This window comes from Salvia hispanica, chromosome 1 (genome assembly GCF_029641045.1).
Source record: "Salvia hispanica isolate PSC_SH4W2 chromosome 1, Shi_PSC_v1, whole genome shotgun sequence".
Taxonomy (NCBI): Eukaryota; Viridiplantae; Streptophyta; class Magnoliopsida; order Lamiales; family Lamiaceae; genus Salvia; species Salvia hispanica.
In genome coordinates this window covers 27,201,151-27,222,164 of record NC_142692.1, presented here as the reverse complement: position 1 = coordinate 27,222,164, position 21,014 = coordinate 27,201,151, and the positions used below count along the sequence as shown (strand labels likewise).

Genomic DNA, 21,014 nt, shown 5'->3' with positions numbered 1-21,014 from the left:
AAAAGGACCATTTTCGAGATAAACGCGTAGACCATAATTGTCTAAAAATATTTTTAAAATTCAGAATTCATTGGCGAGATAAATGCATAGTCCAAAAACTATTTTTGTAGTTCACTCTATCCCTTAAAATATGTCGTAATATAAGAATGTGTACTGTATATAGTGGTCAAATATGTCGTAATATAAGAATGTGTACTGTATATAGTGGTCAGACGTGATCCTTTGTATCTCTCTCCTCTCTCTATCAGAAAGCATCACGTGACCAACTTTTTGATCGACAGAGCATCGGGCAAGTGAAAACCCCGGCTTAGTTTTTCTTCTTCATTTTGAATACACTCACTCAATAATGCTCTGCTTCTGCTGCCTCGGTCCCTCCTCCCTCTGTCCTGTGCCAGATTCTTTTCTCTCTCCTACACCTCCCACACTGACAGCGACACTGCACACAAACAATAATCCAATACTAGAGTATATATTACTCCCTCCGTGCCGGCTAAGATGACACGTTGCTTAGCCGGCACGAAATTTTAAGAGATATTGGTTAAAGTGTTTAATTGGAGAGAGAGAAGGTAGATAAGTATTAAAGTAGAGAGATAAAGAAAGATGAATATTTTAATAGGAGTGATAAAAAATAGTTGAGTGTATTAATTAGAGAGAAAAAGTTATTAAAAAAGGAAATGTGTCATCTTAGTTGGGACAAACTAAAAAGAAAAAGGTGTCATCTTAAGCGGGACGGAGGGAGTAGTTTATTTACATTAATTCACGTACGAGCAAATATCCTCAGCCTGCCAATGCTCCTATTATTATTATACTATTGTCTATTAATATACACGTTTCCCACTGCCCTCGGATTATATATTCTACACCTTCCCTAATCTTGTTTATTAGGACTACTATAAGAGAGAGAGAGAGATATAGAGTTGGGCTGAGTTGTTGAAGTCCAAGTTATATAAACACAAAAACAGGAGGGGCCTTTCACCTTGTAGTTGCAGTCTCTCTTACTTATGACAGTCAAACTTACAGAGGGATAGAGAGAGATAGTAGCAATCCATAGCTAATCTTTTTTTCTTTTCTTTTTTTTTGAGAGAGAGAGGGAGGGGGGGTCAGTCTGCTGCTGTGTTACTGTGTTTTGTGTGTGTTTGTGTGGTGGGGTGGATATAAAAGATAGAAGCATGCAGCAGCACCTGATGCAGATGCAGCCCATGATGGCAGCCTACTATCCCAGCAACGTCACTACTGATCACATTCAACAGGTTTCTCCTCTCCTCTTTCTCTTTCACTATTGTCCTCTGCTTCAACACCTCTTGCATTTCTGCCAACTTTTCTGCTCACAAATCTTGAGTTGCAGATTGTTTTGTGTTTTTCATTTTATCCAATTTGTTGATGTTTGAAGGAGGACTTTCTGCTCTGCCCTTTTCACACTGCTATGGATGTTTCTTTGTCAAACACTTTACAAAGACCCCTTTTTCCTGTCTCTTATTTAATTTTTTGAGATTCTTGCACTTTTCCATTTGTTTAAATTTGCAATCTTTGTGGGGCTGGTTGGCTATTCCTCTCTGACTCTTGTTGTATAAACTAATAGCTTCACTTGAATATCTACCCCCATATCAGAATATATATGTGCTTTTGTTTTTTAATTTTACTCATTAGGGTTTCTCACTTTCTAATCTCTTTTTTTGTCTCACTTTATTATTTTACTTGTTGATCCTGAAAGACGAGTTCTTGAAGAGAGAGTGTGTATTTTAAAAAGATTCTCTTTTGCATTAGATCTTGCACAGGGCTCATTAATTGATTCTTTCTTCTGTCCTATTCATTCATTGCCTCATGCCCCCAGTATTTCAATAAATATTCAATTAAATGATTTTAATGTTGTGTGTAGTATCTTGATGAGAACAAATCGCTGATTCTGAAAATTGTGGAAAGCCAAAACTCTGGAAAGCTGAGTGAGTGTGCCGAGTAAGTGGAGTAAAAAATTTTGAAGGGAGGATTTTGTTGATGAACACGAGTAGTTGTTAGTGTTGTTAAGAATTAAGAGTAGTGTTTGATATTGTTAGGAATCAAGCGAGGCTACAAAGAAACTTGATGTATCTGGCAGCCATTGCTGATTCACAGCCTCAGCCACCAACAATGCATTCTCAGGTGGCATTAACTAACTTCACAACTTGTATAGTGACAAAAGCACTTACTAATATATGACCTGAGTTGTGTGCATTACAGTATGCTGGCGGTGGCGGCGGGGGGATGATGCAGGCAGGCTACCTGCAGCAGCACCAGCACCAGCAGTCGCTCATGCGTTCCTCCATGCTGTACGGGTCCCAGCCGTACCCGTCGCTGCAGCAGCAGGCCCTGCACAACCAGCTCGGGATGAGCTCTGGCGGGGGCCTGATGCTGCAGGGTGAGCCGCACAGCGCGGGGCCCAGCTCGGGACTCGGATTCCCGGACTTTGGGGGGAGGGGGTTGGGGATGGGGATGGGGATGGGAGGCAAGCAGGATATGGGGAGCAACGGCGAGGGGCGGGGCGACGGAGGCGAGACACTCTACTTAAAAAGCTCGGAAGATGGGAATTGAGGTGAGAAGTGTGGTTTGGTCGTTTAGTTGCGAGGAAGAGTTTGCTACTATGAACTCGTAGTCTAATTAGCGGAACAGACTCTTTGTTAACTACTCTCTATTTGCATTTGGTATGTAATGACCGCCATCTTTATTTAGTAGACTCCTTATCATAGTACTAATGTAAATTTCTAGTTTTATTCTTCTCTTTCTAATCCTGTTAGTTTTATGTGTGCTTCTGGTGACTTGGAACTTAATGTGCTGCGTAGCGGTGGGGTCCATCATTCATGTATGTGTGTATGTATTAGGAGATGAATTAGAATTTACACTAGGTGATCTGCCTAGTGGTAGAGTATTGTGTCTGACATTGAAGGTCTCCGTTTCAAATTCACTGATGTCACTTTTAAATTTTTGTTTATTTAGTAATAAGGAAATGTATAACCAAAATTAAATTGTGTTTTGTTGTGATTTCATTGGAATGTGTTTTGTATACTTTCGTTTTGATTGGCAGTAATAGTGTGCAAAATTATCCCAATGTTTAGGCTTATGTATACTTTCGTTTTGAGAATTTGATCTACTTAGGATTAATTTGGCTGGCAAGATTATATCTCATGATTGAATATGAATTATGTTTGATTCATAAAATTGAATCTATCTAAATTAATAGTTTTATGATAATTATAGTCATCCACTTTAATTAAAATAATCTCAAACTTAATTATGATCAGTGGCAGTTCCAAAGGACAGGAGGGGGCGACCGCCCCTCCCGGTGATCTGCTACCTTGGACCCTAGCGTGATTTTTCCATTGTCGCCCCCTTGATAGCTTCCGACGTCGCCTCTCCCCTCTCCATTAGCATCCGATAAATTTTATTTCACCCATTCTGTTTTAGAATCTTGTATCCGCCACTGATTATTTTAACGAGTCACTAATCTAACGATGTGTTATAAGTTGTACATATATTTATGCGTATACAGGCTAGTTTGATCATACATATAATAGGACCAATTTGAGTTGGGAATTTTACGCGCAATCTTAAATCTTCCATATTTTTTTTGTCTGTCCATTATTCTTAAGCTAGCAAAATGCGTACAGATTTTCTTCAAATGAGACTGGAAGTGAAATAGATAAAAACCAAGTAATTGGCAAATGATCTGACTTTTAGGAGTTAAGTATATGTCGAATTGTTAATATTTTACCCCATAAAATATGGAAGATGATTTTGGTTGCTAATGTTACAAAACAAAAATGATAGCAATCGAGTAGTTTTAGGTGCAAAAAAAATGAGAGGTGAGCTTCCGGTGGATGATTTGGAAATTGCATTTTGACAGTGGGTCAATAGAAGTAATCCTACAATATTGGAGTTTTATTTTAATTTCAGTTAATAGTACACCTGGTATGTAGTAGGAGTATCAATTTTATTTCATTTTGTACATCGATGAACCAGAGAAATAGGGAAGGTGCGTTTTGTATAAGCCACAAATTTCCATGGAAGAATTTGAGATCCGAAGTTGCAGGAGCAACGCCATGCAAAAACTATGGATACTGAGACAAACCCCTCCTCACTTGGCACAAATTTTCGCCCAACAATTCTCGCATTTCCGTACTGCCTTTTCACTTCCTCTTCAACCATAATTTCTCAAAACAAATCATGCACACGTTACTGTCGTCTCTGGACAGTGACATCAGATGACACCAGAACGGGAATTACAGATTTAAGATACACAAATGGTACGCCATAATTTTTTTGTGAATTTCTTAGAATCGGTTATAGATTGCTGTGCATCGTATTAATCTAGTTGTGTAATCGATCTGAGAACGACGCTACGTTAATAATCGCCTTTTTATGAATTGATTATTGTGTGATAATCAATTGCTTAGCATCGCTTACAATTCGTAGTTAACATCGATTTGGCCTGCCGAGAATTAAGTCAATGGATAATTTAGGCTTGATTTTATGATTTTTTTTGCAAAACATATTACTTTGGCCATATGAAACCCTGTGTTACCGTGTCTTAGTTGCAAGTAATCTTGCTCTTTTTGATGTTTATCTAATTTATGCTACTTATTATTATGATTTCCTATTGGATCGTATGTAAGTGACAAGAATGCTGTTTGAGAACGTCCAGTTTGAAGAAAGTATTACTGTGGTAAACTGTTAAACTTGGGAGAAATTTGTCTATTGAACTCCAAATCACACAGATTCTTTAACAGTTCCTTTAAAAGGAAAATTTCCTTGTCAATATGCATTAGGATTGCTATAAAATGTAGCATAAATACTTGATTCTCGAGAGGATAGCATGATTTGTAAGAATCTAGGCACCTGCTCAAAAATTCAGGGGATCTTAGTGATCTTATTTTTCAGAATACAGTATTTCGTATGGAAATGGGGATAACATATCCTTTCCTACCATGGATCCTTTCTTTTTAAGTTAAAGTCATGAAAGGGCTTGCATGTACAAGGTCCTTTCACAGGTGCTATAATGGGATGTAGTATACTATTATTGGTTGCTTTTAAAATTCAAAATCCCATGAACTATGAATTTCATCAGAAACCTTTTCACTTCATCTCATTACATCCAACTAAAGTTCTAAAAAACTAATATTGTTGAGGATGCTTATTTGAAGTTTTCTCTTGTTTTTCATTTAATATGGAGTATTATTTTCTTTCTCTGTGCCGAACTTGAACATTGAATAAATCCATCAATGGTTTGCAGTTAGATAATTTTTTAGTAAATGGTGAAGGATAAGTAGTCATATACTCATATGAGCATTCAAATGCCTAGCTTATGTAAGTTGAAAGTTGAAACGTTAGAATGTTCAGCAACTTATGCTTAAGTATTTCTTAAATTAGAGAACTTGCATGTGCTTTTGAAGTGATAATTAGATTAACGAGGTCAAATGTCTGGGTCACTGTTATCTAGTTCAAGCTGTCATATCTACCTAGATAACCAAAATTGCTGATGTCAAAATAAGGAAACTCATTTAGTGATGTTTCTCTGCTCTAGAGGTATATTCATGTTACTTTTATGGCTCGGTTGATCTTGTTATATAATTTTTATGTAATAATTTCCTTGAATATTCCAAGCTCTTATCACTGTTTCAATGTTGAACTCCTAACAGGGTACTTCAGTGAATATAATTGTTGGATCCTATGTCTGGGTTGAAGACCCTGCAGTGGCATGGATTGAGGGGCAGGTTACCAAAATCAAAGGCAATGAAGCTGTGATCCAGAGGAGTGATACGAAGGAGGTATGTTTTGGGTACCTAGTCTCTGTTTTATTTGCTTACGTTCCATTTGCAGTATAGGGGAAAACATTTACAGCCCCAAGTTAATGCAGGACTGCCAGGAAATACAAATTTCTTATTCCATTAGGACATTAATCTACATACACAGATCTTATGCAGTGTGTTTTATCACATTTTTATTCTGGACTTGTTATTCAACCTTGGTCACCTTAACTGTTTTTTTGTAACTGTTGGATTTTTCTTGTAAATTTTAGTATGCTACTGTAATCCCAGTAGCATCCCGAGGTGCATGCTATTCTTGATTAAGGCAAATGGAATATTTGGAGTGCCTTGTTAAATTTGTAATTATGAACTTAATGCATTTTCTGTATATTGATGGAACTATATTTTTGCTTGCGGTGCTTGTTACAGAAATGATTTAGGAAGTAGCAGTTGACATTGGCAATTGATAGTTGGACTTCACCTTGTTTTATCAATTCACATATGATTCCCAACTCAGCATCCCATGCACATGTACATTGTTACTGAACAACCATGAAGTACAAAATGATTGCAATAGAAATGCTTAGTCAGCTTATTTTTCGTATCCACAGGCACTTTGGTGATATAAACTTTAGTATATGGAGTAGTTCAGTTTCAATAACATACTCTTTGATAGGGACTTTATTTGTTTATTTTACAGGTCGTTGTCAAGTTATCAAAACTTTATCCTAAAGATACGGAAGCTCCTCCTGCAGGTGTTGATGACATGACGAAGCTGTCTTACCTGCATGAGCCTGGAGTACTGGTTAATCTGAGAACTAGATATGAACTCAATGAAATTTATGTATGCTTCCCAGTTAATTCAGATATGGATAAGTATTTCACTTTTTCCTAATATGGTCTAATCATTGGTAAGTGTATGTGCAGACGTACACTGGAAATATTTTGATTGCTATAAATCCTTTCCAAAAATTAAATCATTTGTATAATTCACACATGATGCAACAATACAAGGGAGCTCCTTTAGGAGAACTAAGCCCTCATGTCTTTGCAATTGCTGATGTTGCATACAGGTTAAATTTATCAAATTTCATTAACAGATGAAACAGGATTATGAAAGTGTGTCTAATAAACTACATAACACACTTTCTCTGGAAACAGGGCCATGATAAATGAAAAGAAATGCAACTCTATCCTGGTTAGTGGTGAAAGTGGAGCGGGTAAAACAGAGACAACAAAAATGCTTATGCGGTACCTAGCCTATTTAGGAGGCCGTGCAGCTACAGAAGGACGCACTGTTGAACAACAAGTCCTTGAAGTATGATACATGATAAATCTATTTGGTGGTAGTCATTTTAATGGTGTTGGACTGTTAGTTTTTAGTTACTTTTGGCTTGCTAGATTTTGTCACTGGTACTAACAAATGTAGCATAATTAACACTCAGCATACTATCTGTGATTGCAGTCGAACCCTGTTCTTGAAGCATTTGGCAATGCTAAAACTGTTAGAAATAACAATTCCAGGTGAAGCCTTTTTTACACTTCAGCAGTTATGGTTTCTTGTTCCCCTACTAATATAAGTACTGAATTTCTGGTGGATCAGAATTTTTTTGCAATAAGAACTGTGTTTCTAATGTTGGTCACTAACATTGCATAAATCAATAATGAAGTCAAGTTCCGTAATGTTATATGTTGATTAATAACTGTTACAGTCTTATTTTATACCCACTGCAGCCGTTTTGGTAAATTTGTGGAGATTCAGTTTGACAAGCATGGGAGAATATCAGGAGCAGCTATCAGAACCTACCTTCTTGAAAGATCTCGCGTATGCCAAGTTTCTGATCCTGAGCGTAACTATCACATCTTTTACCTCTTATGTGCAGCACCAAAAGAGGTATCCGGTTCTTTTATTACTAATTCTTTTGGTAATGCTTTCCTTGATCATAATTGAAAACAATTTCTTATACCTGTTGCAAATGCATTGCCCTTCAGGAAATTGACAAGTACAAATTAGATCATCCTAAATCATTTCACTATCTTAACCAATCAAAATGCTATGAGCTGGTTGGTGTAAGTGATGCCAATGAGTACCTTGAGACTAGACGGGCAATGGATATAGTTGGGTTAAGTAAATCAGAGCAGGTATACGCTCTGTCGTTTATCTCCCTAACCTCCACCGGAATCTCTACTGAGACTTATAGTATCCACGTCTCTCCCTCCCTCCCTTTCTCATGGTGTAGGAAGCAATATTCAGGGTAGTTGCTGCTATTCTTCACCTTGGTAATATTGAATTTGGAAAGGGAAAAGAAGTCGACTCATCGACCCCGAAAGATGACAAAGCCAAGTTCCATCTGAAAACAACTGCCGAACTTCTAAAGTATGTAAGCTTCTAATTTTCATGTTAGTCTTCCCATATTGTGTTTTAGATGGTAAAATTTGTTAAAATTCTCTGGATTAGGTGTGATCCTGTGGCATTGCAAGATGCACTTTGTAAACGTGTGATGATCACTCCTGAAGAAGTTATCAAGAGAAGCCTTGACCCTCTTAGTGCTACATTTAGCAGGGATGGATTGGCTAAGACAATATATTCCAGACTGTTTGATTGGTATTCAACTTTTTTTCTTGTAATATTATGTCCAATAGATTATAGAGATCTAAAATGAAGTTAATAAAATGCTAATATTTTTCTTTTTTGTGGCGATTCATGTGTAGGCTGGTGGATAAGATCAATAACTCAATTGGGCAAGATAAAGATTCAAAATGTCTGATTGGGGTCCTAGATATTTATGGTTTCGAGAGCTTTAAACACAACAGGCAGGAAATTAATCTGATTTGCCACTGGTTCCCCATCCCCCATGATAACTTCCATCATATAATGACAGGATTGTATTTCCTGAGTCGGAAATGCTCTTCCATTGCTTTCTTATAACAAAAGCATATTATACTGTGCAGTTTTGAACAGTTCTGCATCAACTTTACGAACGAGAAGCTGCAGCAACATTTTAATCAGGTAATATTGATTTTGTGCTGGTTGTATAGCTATCTCCCACCATATGCTTGCTAAGTCTGCTATTTACTTGCAGCACGTCTTTAAAATGGAACAAGAAGAATACACTAAGGAGGAAATTAATTGGAGCTACATTGAGTTTGTCGACAACCAAGATGTTTTAGATCTAATTGAGAAGGTACTTCCCTGTGAGATAGGTGTGCACAACGTCGAAATATTAAGCTACTAAAGAGAATCTTGTTAAGATTTCCATGATAAGATATAATGTCATGAACAACTTGTTTTCTGACGAACTTCACCTCCTCTTCAGTTCATCACTTTGCACACAGACCTTTTTTTTCTACAATGTTATTTTCTCTCATTACCCATTCATCTTGATCTTATCTTCTTTAAGAGTCATAATTATAAGCATAAGGCCTATGGTCTTTCATCTTAGGCAATATGCAATTTATCTTTGTTTTCTTTTATTTGTATTAGGCCAGAACTAAGACTAATTGTTTTGCAGAAACCTGGTGGCATTATTGCTCTGCTTGATGAAGCTTGGTAATACTTTTCAATCATCCTGCAGTTTTTCTCCCCTTTATTATTTGAGAAGATATTCCTCTCACATTTTTCTAATCTAATGTCTTTATTTTTGCAGTATGTTCCCAAAATCAACTCATGAGACATTCTGTAATAAGCTCTATCAGACTTTCAAAGTTCATAAGCGCTTCATCAAGCCAAAATTATCCCGTACAGATTTTACTATTGGACATTATGCTGGAGAGGTACGTTATGTTGCTCCCAGTCTTTTACCTTCTCTTTGTGCTTTAAAAACCAAGGCTTTCAATTCCCACATCTAATAATTTTCAGGTTCAATACCAGTCTGACCATTTCTTAGACAAAAATAAAGACTATGTTGTACCAGAGTATCAGGATCTTTTAGGTTCTTCCAAATGTTCTTTTGTAGCAGGGCTTTTCCCTCCAATAGCTGAAGAGAGCTCGAAATCTTCGAAGTTTTCTTCCATTGGTTCGCGCTTTAAGGTCAAGGCGCTTATGATTTCATTCCAGATGGAATTTTACTTTATGTGTGCACCAACTCATAAAAGAGAACAATTTAGTTTATGATATATTGAATTGACGAATCTTTATGCTCTGGAAAAATGTGACACACTGAAACTAAATTTTTTGTTCATTTTCTTGTCATGCAGTTGCAACTACAACAATTGATGGAGACTCTAAATGCTACTGAACCTCACTACATTAGATGTGTAAAGCCAAACAATCTTCTTAAACCAGCTATATTTGAAAATCAGAACATCTTACAGCAGCTACGTTGTGGTGTAAGTTATTAGATTATTTATGCTATTATAAAAATCTATGTTCTTCTCATCCCTCTGGCAGCATTAGATCTGTTGGTGCAATTGAAACTAAAAAATATATTACAACTATCCCACATCAGTGTACAAAGAGAACTGAAATCACTATATAAGTTTCATAGGCCACTCCTCCTATCACCACTTGGTTTTAGGATGGAACCCATGAATTTCTATCAAGATCAATCTGGTTTTAGGGGTGTTTTTGTTTGTTTGTCTGATCACAAGCCATTGATTCAGGGTGTGTTAGAGGCAATCAGGATCAGCTGTGCTGGATATCCTACACGGCGTCCTTTTTTTGAATTCTTGAACAGATTTGGGCTTCTTGCAACTGAAGCTTTGCAAGGCAGGTAGTGTACTTAATAGTTTAATGAATTTGAGGTTCACATCTGTACTCAATTTCATATTAACATGGCCCATTTACTGTGTGTTATTGCTAATATGAGAAAGCTATACCCTTGTTCCTTATTCTGGTGGTGAATTTTTATTATTTATAATACCATATCATCTTGGAAGAATCATATTGATAAAATCAAAGTTCTTTCTCATGCACAGTTATAACGAAAAATCGGCATGCCAGAAGATTTTGGAAAAGAAAGGGATCAAAGGTTTTCAGGTATAAAGATAATGTTTTATATGAAATATTCCTTGTCGCATGTACTGTTTTTGAGTATAATCACCCCCCCCCCCCCCACACACACACAGTTTGCTATGTTAGAAAACCAATTGAAGTAAACCACTAAGCATTTTCCTCACCCACAAGATATTAGAAACATTTTTAAATGTGTGTGCATTGATGGTTCTGTGGTATTGGTCTAAACTCTATTGCGCTGCAGAGTACAAAAAGTATCCTTAAAAATACTAACATCTCTTTTGAGCTCCTCTCCACTTCACTACCTCTGCACTACACTCCCTTCTATCTCCTCTCTGTAGTCAACCTTCCTCCAATATGCTTACCTCTTATTTCTCTGCTTTGATAACTCTGTCTACTCATTCCACTGTATCTTTGTCATCAGTTCATCACCAAATCATATGTCACTACCAGCCATCAGCGTGCCTGCATTTCACCTCCATCTTTTCCAAGCTATTGGAGTCTAGAATGAAAATTAATAGTTACAGAATAAATTGATTGATTAAGAAACAAAGAGAGCCACATTTTTATTAAGATTTGCTACTTGTGTTTATGCACCTAAAACATGGTCAATAAATTTGAACAATTAATTTAGAAGCGCAGTATTGGTTGTTAGTCTACCATTATTGTATGGATGTACATCTATAAAACATATACAGTGTATGAACATTAGGAAACCATTTTTACCTTCACGAACCTACTGCTGTTTTGTCTAGGCTAACCGGCATCCCTAGGTATACTGCACTCCCAATGTTAGCTCTATTTTTAGGAACTTCCATGCACCACTTCGTGAACGTACTGCTGTTTTGTCTAGGCTAACCGGCATCCCTTGGTATAGTGCACACCCAATGTTAGTTCTTTTAGGAACTTCCATGCACCATGTGCTTTATAAATGATACTGGGGAAATTAACTTATATTTCTTAATCACCACACAGTTGGGCAAAACAAAAATCTTCCTAAGAGCAGGTCAAATGGCTGAACTGGATGCTCGTCGAACAGAAGTTCTTAGTTCTGCAGCAAAAATTATACAACAGCGGAGACGAGCACATATTGCTCGTAAACGGTTTATTGCTATGAGAGAAGCTTCCATACAGCTGCAGTCATTTTGCAGAGGTGACACACTATAACTTTTGAGCTTTTGAAATGATGCAATGTGAAAAATCTGTTAAATTTATTTTGTATTATTTAGATGTACATTTGGCATTTGCAACTCTGTCGACCCTCTCTTTCTGATCACTTACTAGTTTGTCTGCTTTATAATTTTTATGCTGTTATACTCTTTTAGGCAGATTAGCGTGCAAACATTTCGTGAGTATAAAAGCAGAAGCAGCTGCTTTAAAAGTTCAACGGAACACACGCAAGTTCATTGCTAGAAAAGCTTATAACACACTCCAGAGATCTGTTCTTGTTATACAAACAGGTTTACGTAGCATGGACGCCCGTAATAAATTTAGATTTATGAGACGAACTAAAGCCGCGACTATTATTCAGGTAACAACTTATTTTGACATCGCAACAATTTTGGTGTATCATATGATGCCTTCAGCTTACGGCTAAAGTTTCTTAGACTCGGTGCCGGAGTCATAGAGCTTCATCTTACTATAAGGATCTGAAAAGGGGAGCCATAGTTACACAATGTCGATGGAGGGGGAGAGTAGCCAAACGAGAACTACGGATGCTTAAACAGGTAAATTTCAATAGCATACTAGTTGTGAAATAGTAACATTTTCTTACTGGTATACCTGAGGCATGATATATTGTTGAAACTGCCTTCATAATCAATCGAAAACTGATTTTTGAAGTTTATATATCATCATCATTATGAGAAATATGTTTTTAACTTTGGGTTTCATCTTTATTGGAAGAACACTTCGGATACAGTTTGGAACTTCGTCCATCAGTATGAGAAATATGTTTTTAATACATTATTGTTGTCAGATAAGACTGGTAGGCAGACATGATTTTGATATTATGTTATATTATTGTTTTCCAGCTTATATAACAATTCTTGTAATTGTCTGCAGGCTGCAAGGGATACAGGTGCACTCAAAGAGGCTAAAGATAAATTAGAAAAACAGTTAGAGGAACTCACGTGGCGGTTGCAGCTCGAAAAACGATTGAGGGTATGCTATTTAATTGTGAAAGTGATTGCCTTCTGGATGTGTGTGTGTGTGTATAGCATCTATCGCGTGACAACTGAAAGAAGCAAAATGATATTCAGCTTGAAAAATGATTGAGGGTGTATGCTATATGTTTGCGATCATGTCATTACATTCATCATGCAGGCTGACTTGGAAGAAGCCAAAAATCAAGAGATGGCGAAGTTGCGGAGTTCTATGGAAGAAATGCAGAAGAAAGTTGATGAAATGAGTGCTCTAGTTGTTAAGGAACGGGAGGCTGCCAAAAAGGCAATTGAAGAAGCACCTCCTGTTATCAAGGAAACCCCAGTTTATGTTGAAGATACTGCAAAAATTGAATCTTTGAATGGAGAAGTTGAAAATTTAAAGGTTAGAGACGGATATATATATATATATATGTCATATTTACATGCAGATTCATTGATTTCACATCCTTTAACCTTTTGTTTTGGGATTTAACTTCCATAGCATGCAGCATTTGACTTTTCCAGAATAACAATTTATTCTTCCTACCTGCTCAAGTCTCCATCTGAGTCCGCTCATAACACATGTAACGTCACTTTATTAGAAGCTCCATTTACATGCATTGGAGTCATTTCAAAACGTCTCTATCAGGATTAGGCTTCACCAGTATGTGTGGAAATAACTGGAAATAAGGAAATATATTACTGAACTACATATGTACAAATAGACTTGTAGTCAAGACTAGTCTTTGTTATATGAGTATCTGCTTGAAGTAGTTACCTGTGAATGATATATTACACTGGGCTTCTACCACTTTGAATGGATCATGGATTTAATCTAATTCAACGGGTGTTTATTCAGAATGCATCCTATGCCAACCTGAGTTAGGATATGCTAGAAAACCAACTAAAGATTAAATTGCCTTTTTCCCACAGGCTTAAAATTCATTTCGGTTAAACTATTTCCTTTGCAGGCTTCTTTGCAAAATGAACAGGAAACTTCTGAAGAATTGCGAAAGAACTATGCTTTGGCACAGGAATCTATTGAGGAGAGGCGTGCAAAATTAGAGGAGGCAGAAAAGAAAAATCAACAATTACAGGAATCATTGAAAGGGTAAGCAAAATTCAGCAATCGTGCTTACATTAGAAGAGCTATATTTCATCTTTATTTGCTATTATAATCATTACTCCATAGTGTTGAAAGCTAGAAATAGTCTATTAAACTGTCTATATGGAAAAACAGTGAAGTATCTTGGAATAGTATTAGTCAGGATACTGAGGGGAGTGGAATGAGGCAGTCATTATTGGATCATAGACATTTGAAGATCAGCTTTATTTGGAAAAAAAAAACCATGAGCTGGACTTTTTATATGTTCGCTTCCCACTAAAAACAAGGTAATTTGCCAGATTGATATTGTGGAATAATCTACACATTTTCCACTAAACCTGTCTGTCATATCAGTTAAAACACTTGTTAACAACTCATACTTATGTCATCATCAAATATGCCATTCATATGAACAAACAATCGTCTAGTATAGTTGTTAAGTTCAGATCCACCTAATGAGATGACATGCTTACTTGATCAACAAGTAGTAATTAAGAATTGGCCATGACTTTCAGAATTTCCTACACCCATTAAGAGGTTAGGCATGGCCCACAGTATTCTTCGAGGGTAGTGCAATCTAAATTGCTTTTGCTAGGAAGCAATAGGAGGGTGATGGCTACCGGTTGTAACCACCATTTATAGTATCATACTGCAAATATGACAAATGTTAAAAGCTGAATTAACTTTTCTCTCTCAGGGTGGAAGAGAAGCTGAATAATGTGGAGTCAGAGAATAAAGTTCTTCGTCAACAGGCGGTATCAATGGCACCAAATAAATTTCTCTCCGGACGCTCTAGATCAATCATGCAGGTAGTTGCACGACTCCCTTGTGGTTTGTTGGAGACCTTTTGATGATGCAGTCATATTAAAGCTAATGGCATTTGCAAATCACAGAGGACTGATAGTAGCCATGGATTTGGGGATGTTAAGCTACATGTGGTAATCAATGTTCCTTCATTTAATGCTTTTCCTTGACAATGCTACTTCTCTACTTTTAAGTTTCATGCACTCTAAATTCTATTAGGAGGTGCACAGCCCCCGTAGCCCAACATTGTCAACTCCCCGTAGCCCGACATTGTCAACTCCCCGTAGCCCGACATTTTCAGAAGCTGATGACAAACCTCAGAAATCACTTAATGAGAAGCAGCAGGAAAATCAGGAGCTGCTCATTCGCTGTATATCTCAGCACTTGGGCTTTTCTGGAAACAGGCCGATAGCAGCTTGTATCATCTACAAGTGTCTTCTACAATGGAGATCATTTGAAGTTGAGCGGACAAGTGTGTTTGACCGTATCATCCAGACCATAGGTCATGGTATTGAGGTTTGACTATACCGTCTTGCGTATACTAACCATAGGACTGATATTGTTTGGTTCGTCCATTTCCCACTTAATTTCTGCATACCATCCATCATCCAAGTGTTTTGAACGATTAGGGAATTACTAGTGGAATCTGGATATCTCTATCTGTACTTATTTCATTTTGATAGTTTTCTCTTGTTTTTCTTAATTGAGAAAATTATGTGGAGTTACTCAAAAAAAAGGAATGAATTGAGATGTGAGACATGTTTGGGAGTTCTGGGTTATTCAAATTTTCATCTAAAGAGAACTAATAAAGTCGTTCATGCAGAAGAATTATGTAATTGAATTGTGTTGATATGATTGAGATCCTGAGGACTTGTGGTTTCATTCTTGAAAGTGATATTTGCTTGGGAAACTTCTGAAGATATCTATGCTATTCATTATTGGTTATTGTTACTTCGATTATAACCCTTCACTCTATCACAATTCTCACAATACTGCTTTCTTCAATTTCAGAGAATCCAAGACAACAATGATATGCTTTCTTATTGGTTATCAAATGCTTCGACCCTACTATTTCTCCTCCAACGTACACTGAAAGCAAGTGGTGCAGCTGGAATGGCTCCTGTACGCCGTCGGTCTTCCTCAGCCACTTTGTTTGGCAGGATGTCAATGTCACAAGTAAAAGATGCTTTTCTCTTTCTTTTTTTATTGAAAGAGTGAACAACTTTGTGGCTTTTCCCTCTGAATAATTTTTTATTGTTTCCTTATGTTCCATTTCTTACTGCTCTTCTTTCAGAGCTTCCGAGGAACTCCAGCAGGAGTAAATCTTCCTGGCCTGCCTGGTGGAGTAGAGTCCTTACGCCAGGTAGAAGCCAAATACCCTGCTTTGCTGTTCAAGCAGCAACTTACAGCATTTGTTGAAAAAATCTATGGAATGATAAGAGATAATCTAAAGAAGGAGATATCTCCGTTGCTTGGTTTGTGTATTCAGGTATTGAAATTGATCATGTACCTACTCCGAAGATGTGGCTTTCTATAGAAGAAGCCAATGCAGTATATATCTAACCAAATTTTGAACTTTGTACATATCCATTAATAGGCACCAAGAACTTCTAGAGCAAGCTTAGTTAAGGGGTCGTCACGTTCAGTCACAAACACAGCAGCCCAGCAAGCTTTGATTGCTCACTGGCAGGGAATAGTGAACAACCTGGGGAACTTTTTAAGCACTTTAAAAGCGAATCATGTCAGTAAAAAAATTTCTTCTATAAATAATCTTCCCTGTTGAATCTGGATGATTCTTGGATTTTATTTTTAAGGTCAAACTGAGATGATTTTGCAGGTGCCAATCTTCAAAATTTTGTTTGATGGAATATTATTTTCATCTAATAGTTTCCTGTTTGTTGTTATTATGTTTATTTCTTCTAAAAGTTACCAGTACTATTTATTCTCACTTGTCAAAATTTCCGCACCTATCAGGTACCACCTATGTTAGTCCGCAAGGTGTTCACACAGATATTTTCTTTTATCAATGTTCAACTATTCAACAGGTTTAATACATGTTTGTTTTTCTTTCTCAAGCTCTTGAGTGTGCACATGAAATTTAATCCTCCATTAAACTGTTCATGAATGCAGTCTTCTATTGAGACGAGAATGCTGCTCATTTAGTAATGGGGAATATGTTAAAGCAGGACTGGCTGAATTAGATCAGTGGTGTGGCACGGCAACTGAAAAGGTTCTTCCAAGTATCTTCTAGTTTTTTTTAGTCTAGTGAATCCTAAGAGATTAATATCTTTATAAATATCGCAGTATGCAGGTTTAGCTTGGGATGAGCTTAAGCATATTAGACAGGCTATTGGATTTCTGGTAATGGATTAGTGTTGTTCCAGATCTGATAAACAATAATAGCTATCCCGCTGACACCGTATAAAATTAATTATAAACTCCAGGTTGTACACCAAAAACCGAAGAAATCATTGGATGAGATAAGTCATGAACTTTGCCCGGTGAGTAGAATGTTGAATTCAAAAACTTAAAAGAGGGTTTCATTTACCATAACTTTCTAACATATTCTTTCTATTGATGAACAGGTGCTGAGCATTCAGCAATTGTATCGGATCAGTACAATGTACTGGGATGATAAGTATGGCACACACAGCGTGTCTTCAGAAGTAAGTTTCTTTTGATGCCAAATCATCTTGCAGAGAGAGGGACTATGTAAAGGTGAATCTTGGTAGCATTAATCAGTACTTCAATCAGGTTATATCCAATATGAGAGTGTTGATGACCGAAGATTCAAATAATGCAGTAAGCAGTTCCTTTTTGTTGGATGATGATTCCAGGTTAGCACCAACTATCTGGTATTCTCCCTATACTTCCGGTTGGAGTGAAAAAAGGTTAACGCTGAATTAATATATTAAGATCGGAAACATATTTAACTGAACTGAGATGTACAGAAACATGACCCAAACAGTAGTTAATCACTCTGGAGTAATTACTCAGAGCTTAGCTTCACTATCATCACTCCCGTGTCCCTATAGTGCCATCTGATCGCATTCAGTCAGATGGCTAAATCTCAATAGAAAACTGCAAAGATATCCTAAGATTCTTGAGTTTAAGGAATTTGTGTGCCGATAGAGGAGCTTTTGTAATACACTTTCAAAGTAGCTTGAATAAGCATAGAGATTGTAGCTTGAAGAAATTGGAACATAAGAAGATTCTTCTTCTCGTTTCTATGAATTGAATATTTAGTTACATACCAGACTGTTGGTTGTATTTATGCTCTTACGTGGGATATGCAAAATTTCTGTGAAGCAAGAATAAATACCTCAAGACTCTCTCACTAAGCTGCCCAAACAACATCAGCTAGTGGCATTAAATATAGGCAGAAGAGCTTAGATACAAGAGATGTTTGGTGGTGAAACTCTATCTGATACATTTTTGTTCATTTCTATTTTCAGTACTAGTATTTTCTCTAGTAAATTTTGTACACTCATGCTTGCCTGCCACGTGCCGTCTTCAATGGCAGCTTCTAATGAAAATTGATGGTCCATTGCAGCATACCTTTCTCAGTAGACGAGATATCGAAGTCAATGGAACAGATAGACATTGCTGACATTGACCCTCCTCCACTAATGGGTGAAAACTCGGGCTTCAGCTTTTTGCTACCGCGCATTCGTGAGTAGGATGATAAACAACATAAATTCTTGGTCTTCTCACCTCAGTTTAAAGATGTCTGAATTCCAATTATAGTTGTAAATTAGAGCAAAACTTGTTTTAGGATCCCTTTTTCGAGGAAGTCTGTTTTACGGTATTCCATTCCAAACTGGCTTAAATTAAAAGGTTTGCAAGTAGGAAGTTTTACAATGGCAACTACTATACATCCCTCATAGTAGAGTTAGTTGAGGGATAAGCTGGAACTGTTATGGTTTTGATATCTGATTTTTTTTAATATATTCCCAGAAGTTCAGAACTTTTACTATTAATTGAGCTTAATCTGTCATGGCTGTTTTGGTCGCTGTTTTGTAAGAGAGGAGCTGATAACCATAGGTGATAAGTTTGCCAAATATATGCTGCCAATTTTATTCTTTTGTTAGAACTACGAGTGCGTGTCGTTTTTGTTTTTATTTTTTTGTAATTCTGTTTGAACTCTTGGTTATAGTATAGTACGTTTTCATTATCTAATTAGGATAGATTAAATATTAGTAGTAAAAATTAATCACAAATTAAAATAGTTCACTAGAGTCTAGTAATGTGCAATATATGTGTCTACATCCTTTACCAAAATTAAAACGGTATTTATGCAATTTTCATTGATTAGAATGTCCTTTCGAATCGTGTAATTCAACAAATTATAGGCTGCAAAAATTAGATTTTTTAAAACATTTAATACATTACCATGTCATGTCTAATAATTTTAATTTATTGGTTTGGTGATTGTGAAAGTCGGTCGCTTTTTGCAAGTTCAGATATTTGGTAAATAAACATATTTGACTTTTGATTAGATTGGAAGTCCAATTCGAATTACTTAATTGGTTGTGTACAATGATAAATATAAAAAGAAATGGTTGTTCACCTTTCATTTAAGCTGAACTCAATTTCTTATACTATTACTATTAGTGATTGATTGTGGCATAAAAAAGTTCAAATAATAATAGTACTAATATCAGCCTTAGTTAAAACTATAAAGAGTCATATTCTTCTTAACATGAAAGTGATGAAACACAAATTAATGAGGCTTGCATAATCTATAAAGTTACGATTGATAAAAAAAATCCCTATTTTACGTAATAAATGCCTACTAGTTCGGTAATGTTTACATTTAATAGCCAAATTAGTAGGGAAATATTACTGTCTACCGTTTTTTTCATTATTGTTTTGTGAGTTATTTTCTTCATTATTTCATTGGTTCAATTATGAAAACCATAATATGTCCTGCGTACTATTTTTGAAAAATCTTCTATGTACTACTCGTGAAACCAACGATACATATACATTAATGTCTTTGTACCTTGTCAATATACATCTAATCAACTTTTTCTTGTAATAAGTTACACACTACTCCCTCAACATTAAATGTCCAGTATTATCATTTTGAGATATCCATCATAAATATTGTATTTTACTTTTATTTTTTCTGATAAATGTAATTCACAATCTACTAACTTATTCAATTAATTTTTTTATTATTGAACTAGTATATAAAAGTAAAATGCACATTCACTAAATTTTTTCACTCATTTTCCTTTACATTTTATTAATGGTAGAGTTATAATGAAACATTCAATCCTAGACGGGAAATATATGTTTGGGTCAGAGTGAGACATTTAAGTCTAAACCGTAAAGTAATACTATATACTATAATCAATTTAATCCATTTTTAGTAATTAATAGTAGTATAGAAAAACTGGCTGTCGCATTATTTATTGGTTGATACCGCCCATGCACAATGGACCAGTCAGTGCAGCCTAGCTGCATGTGTTGATTCTATAATATTGTACTGTATACTTTATATATGTCGGTGTCGGATTAAAATATGAGATGAAATGATATTGATCGAGTGTATAGAAAATCGAAATGTCACTACGTAATTAGCTAATACTCCATCCGTCACAAATAGTTGATGTATTTCTTTTAAGTATAAGATATACAAAAATTGATGTTTAAAAGTTAGAATAAGGAGATAGAAATAAGAATGAGAATAATTATGAGAAAAAAGAGAGTACAATAGAAAATAAAATAATTATTTTTTTTAAAAAAAAGAGAAACAATTCAATTATTTTAAAACAATTAAAATAATTGACTCAAGTAGCTTCGGACAAAGAGAGTATAACAATATTTTATATTGGATGTTAGCGAACCTTGAGATTCTTGCTAACTTGCTATTTGTACTACTATTGCTGCGTGAGCATTAAAATAACTCACATGATGCCTTTTTTTTATTTCTCACTTTTTTTCTTTCAACATCAATCTAAAATATCTTCCAACCTAGTGCAATGCATGTGTTGACAAAATTGTACAAAATTGTTTGCAATTTAGTTTATCTGATTTTGGGAAAATAAACATTCAAAAACTAAAGTATATATGTAAATCCAACTATCCTATATCTTCTTTTTCAATTTGCTGTCAGTGTAATAAAACTCAATCATCCAACCATTTTCAGGATATTTGAAATTTATATTTAAGCATATTGTTGGCTATCCATTGGATGGGGTATCTCTAGTCACTCAACATATGGA

At 35.9% G+C, this 21,014-nt stretch overlaps 2 protein-coding genes across 6 annotated transcripts; both read left to right on the top strand.

Annotated features, from left to right (window-relative positions):
• The first annotated feature begins 885 nt into the window (after positions 1–885).
• On the top strand, positions 886–2,748 carry LOC125219977 (GRF-interacting factor 1-like). The gene is made up of 4 exons (XM_048122075.2): positions 886–1,250; positions 1,877–1,953; positions 2,052–2,136; positions 2,215–2,748. The coding sequence occupies exons 1-4, from the start codon at positions 1,170–1,172 to the stop codon at positions 2,563–2,565; spliced, it is 594 nt and encodes a 197-aa protein (XP_047978032.1). The 5' UTR covers positions 886–1,169; the 3' UTR covers positions 2,566–2,748.
• Positions 2,749–3,916: 1,168 nt separating this feature from the next.
• LOC125222254 (myosin-11-like) lies at positions 3,917–18,725 on the top strand. Of its 5 annotated transcripts, XM_048124770.2 has the most exons (38): positions 3,917–4,274; positions 5,667–5,795; positions 6,475–6,618; positions 6,702–6,847; positions 6,936–7,092; positions 7,240–7,298; positions 7,509–7,668; positions 7,767–7,916; positions 8,015–8,151; positions 8,233–8,379; positions 8,487–8,588; positions 8,727–8,784; positions 8,858–8,959; positions 9,287–9,324; positions 9,422–9,548; positions 9,634–9,804; positions 9,972–10,103; positions 10,377–10,486; positions 10,692–10,752; positions 11,704–11,881; positions 12,054–12,259; positions 12,336–12,455; positions 12,793–12,891; positions 13,054–13,275; positions 13,844–13,983; positions 14,675–14,786; positions 14,871–14,915; positions 15,001–15,297; positions 15,793–15,957; positions 16,076–16,270; positions 16,379–16,522; positions 16,756–16,826; positions 16,912–17,011; positions 17,086–17,142; positions 17,226–17,282; positions 17,367–17,447; positions 17,536–17,618; positions 18,335–18,725. In XM_048124770.2, exons 1-38 carry the CDS (start codon positions 4,272–4,274, stop codon positions 18,459–18,461), a joined length of 4,632 nt encoding a protein of 1,543 aa, XP_047980727.2. In that variant the 5' UTR covers positions 3,917–4,271; the 3' UTR covers positions 18,462–18,725. The 5 variants fall into 5 exon arrangements, 1 of the variants encoding a protein (XP_047980727.2); XR_016134480.1 differs by lacking the exon at positions 3,917–4,274 and having other exon boundaries at positions 5,652–5,795; positions 17,093–17,142; positions 17,367–17,499; positions 17,585–17,618; positions 18,335–18,426; XR_007176507.2 differs by lacking the exon at positions 3,917–4,274 and having other exon boundaries at positions 5,652–5,795; positions 17,367–17,499; positions 17,585–17,618; positions 18,335–18,426.
• The last annotated feature ends 2,289 nt before the right edge of the window (positions 18,726–21,014 follow it).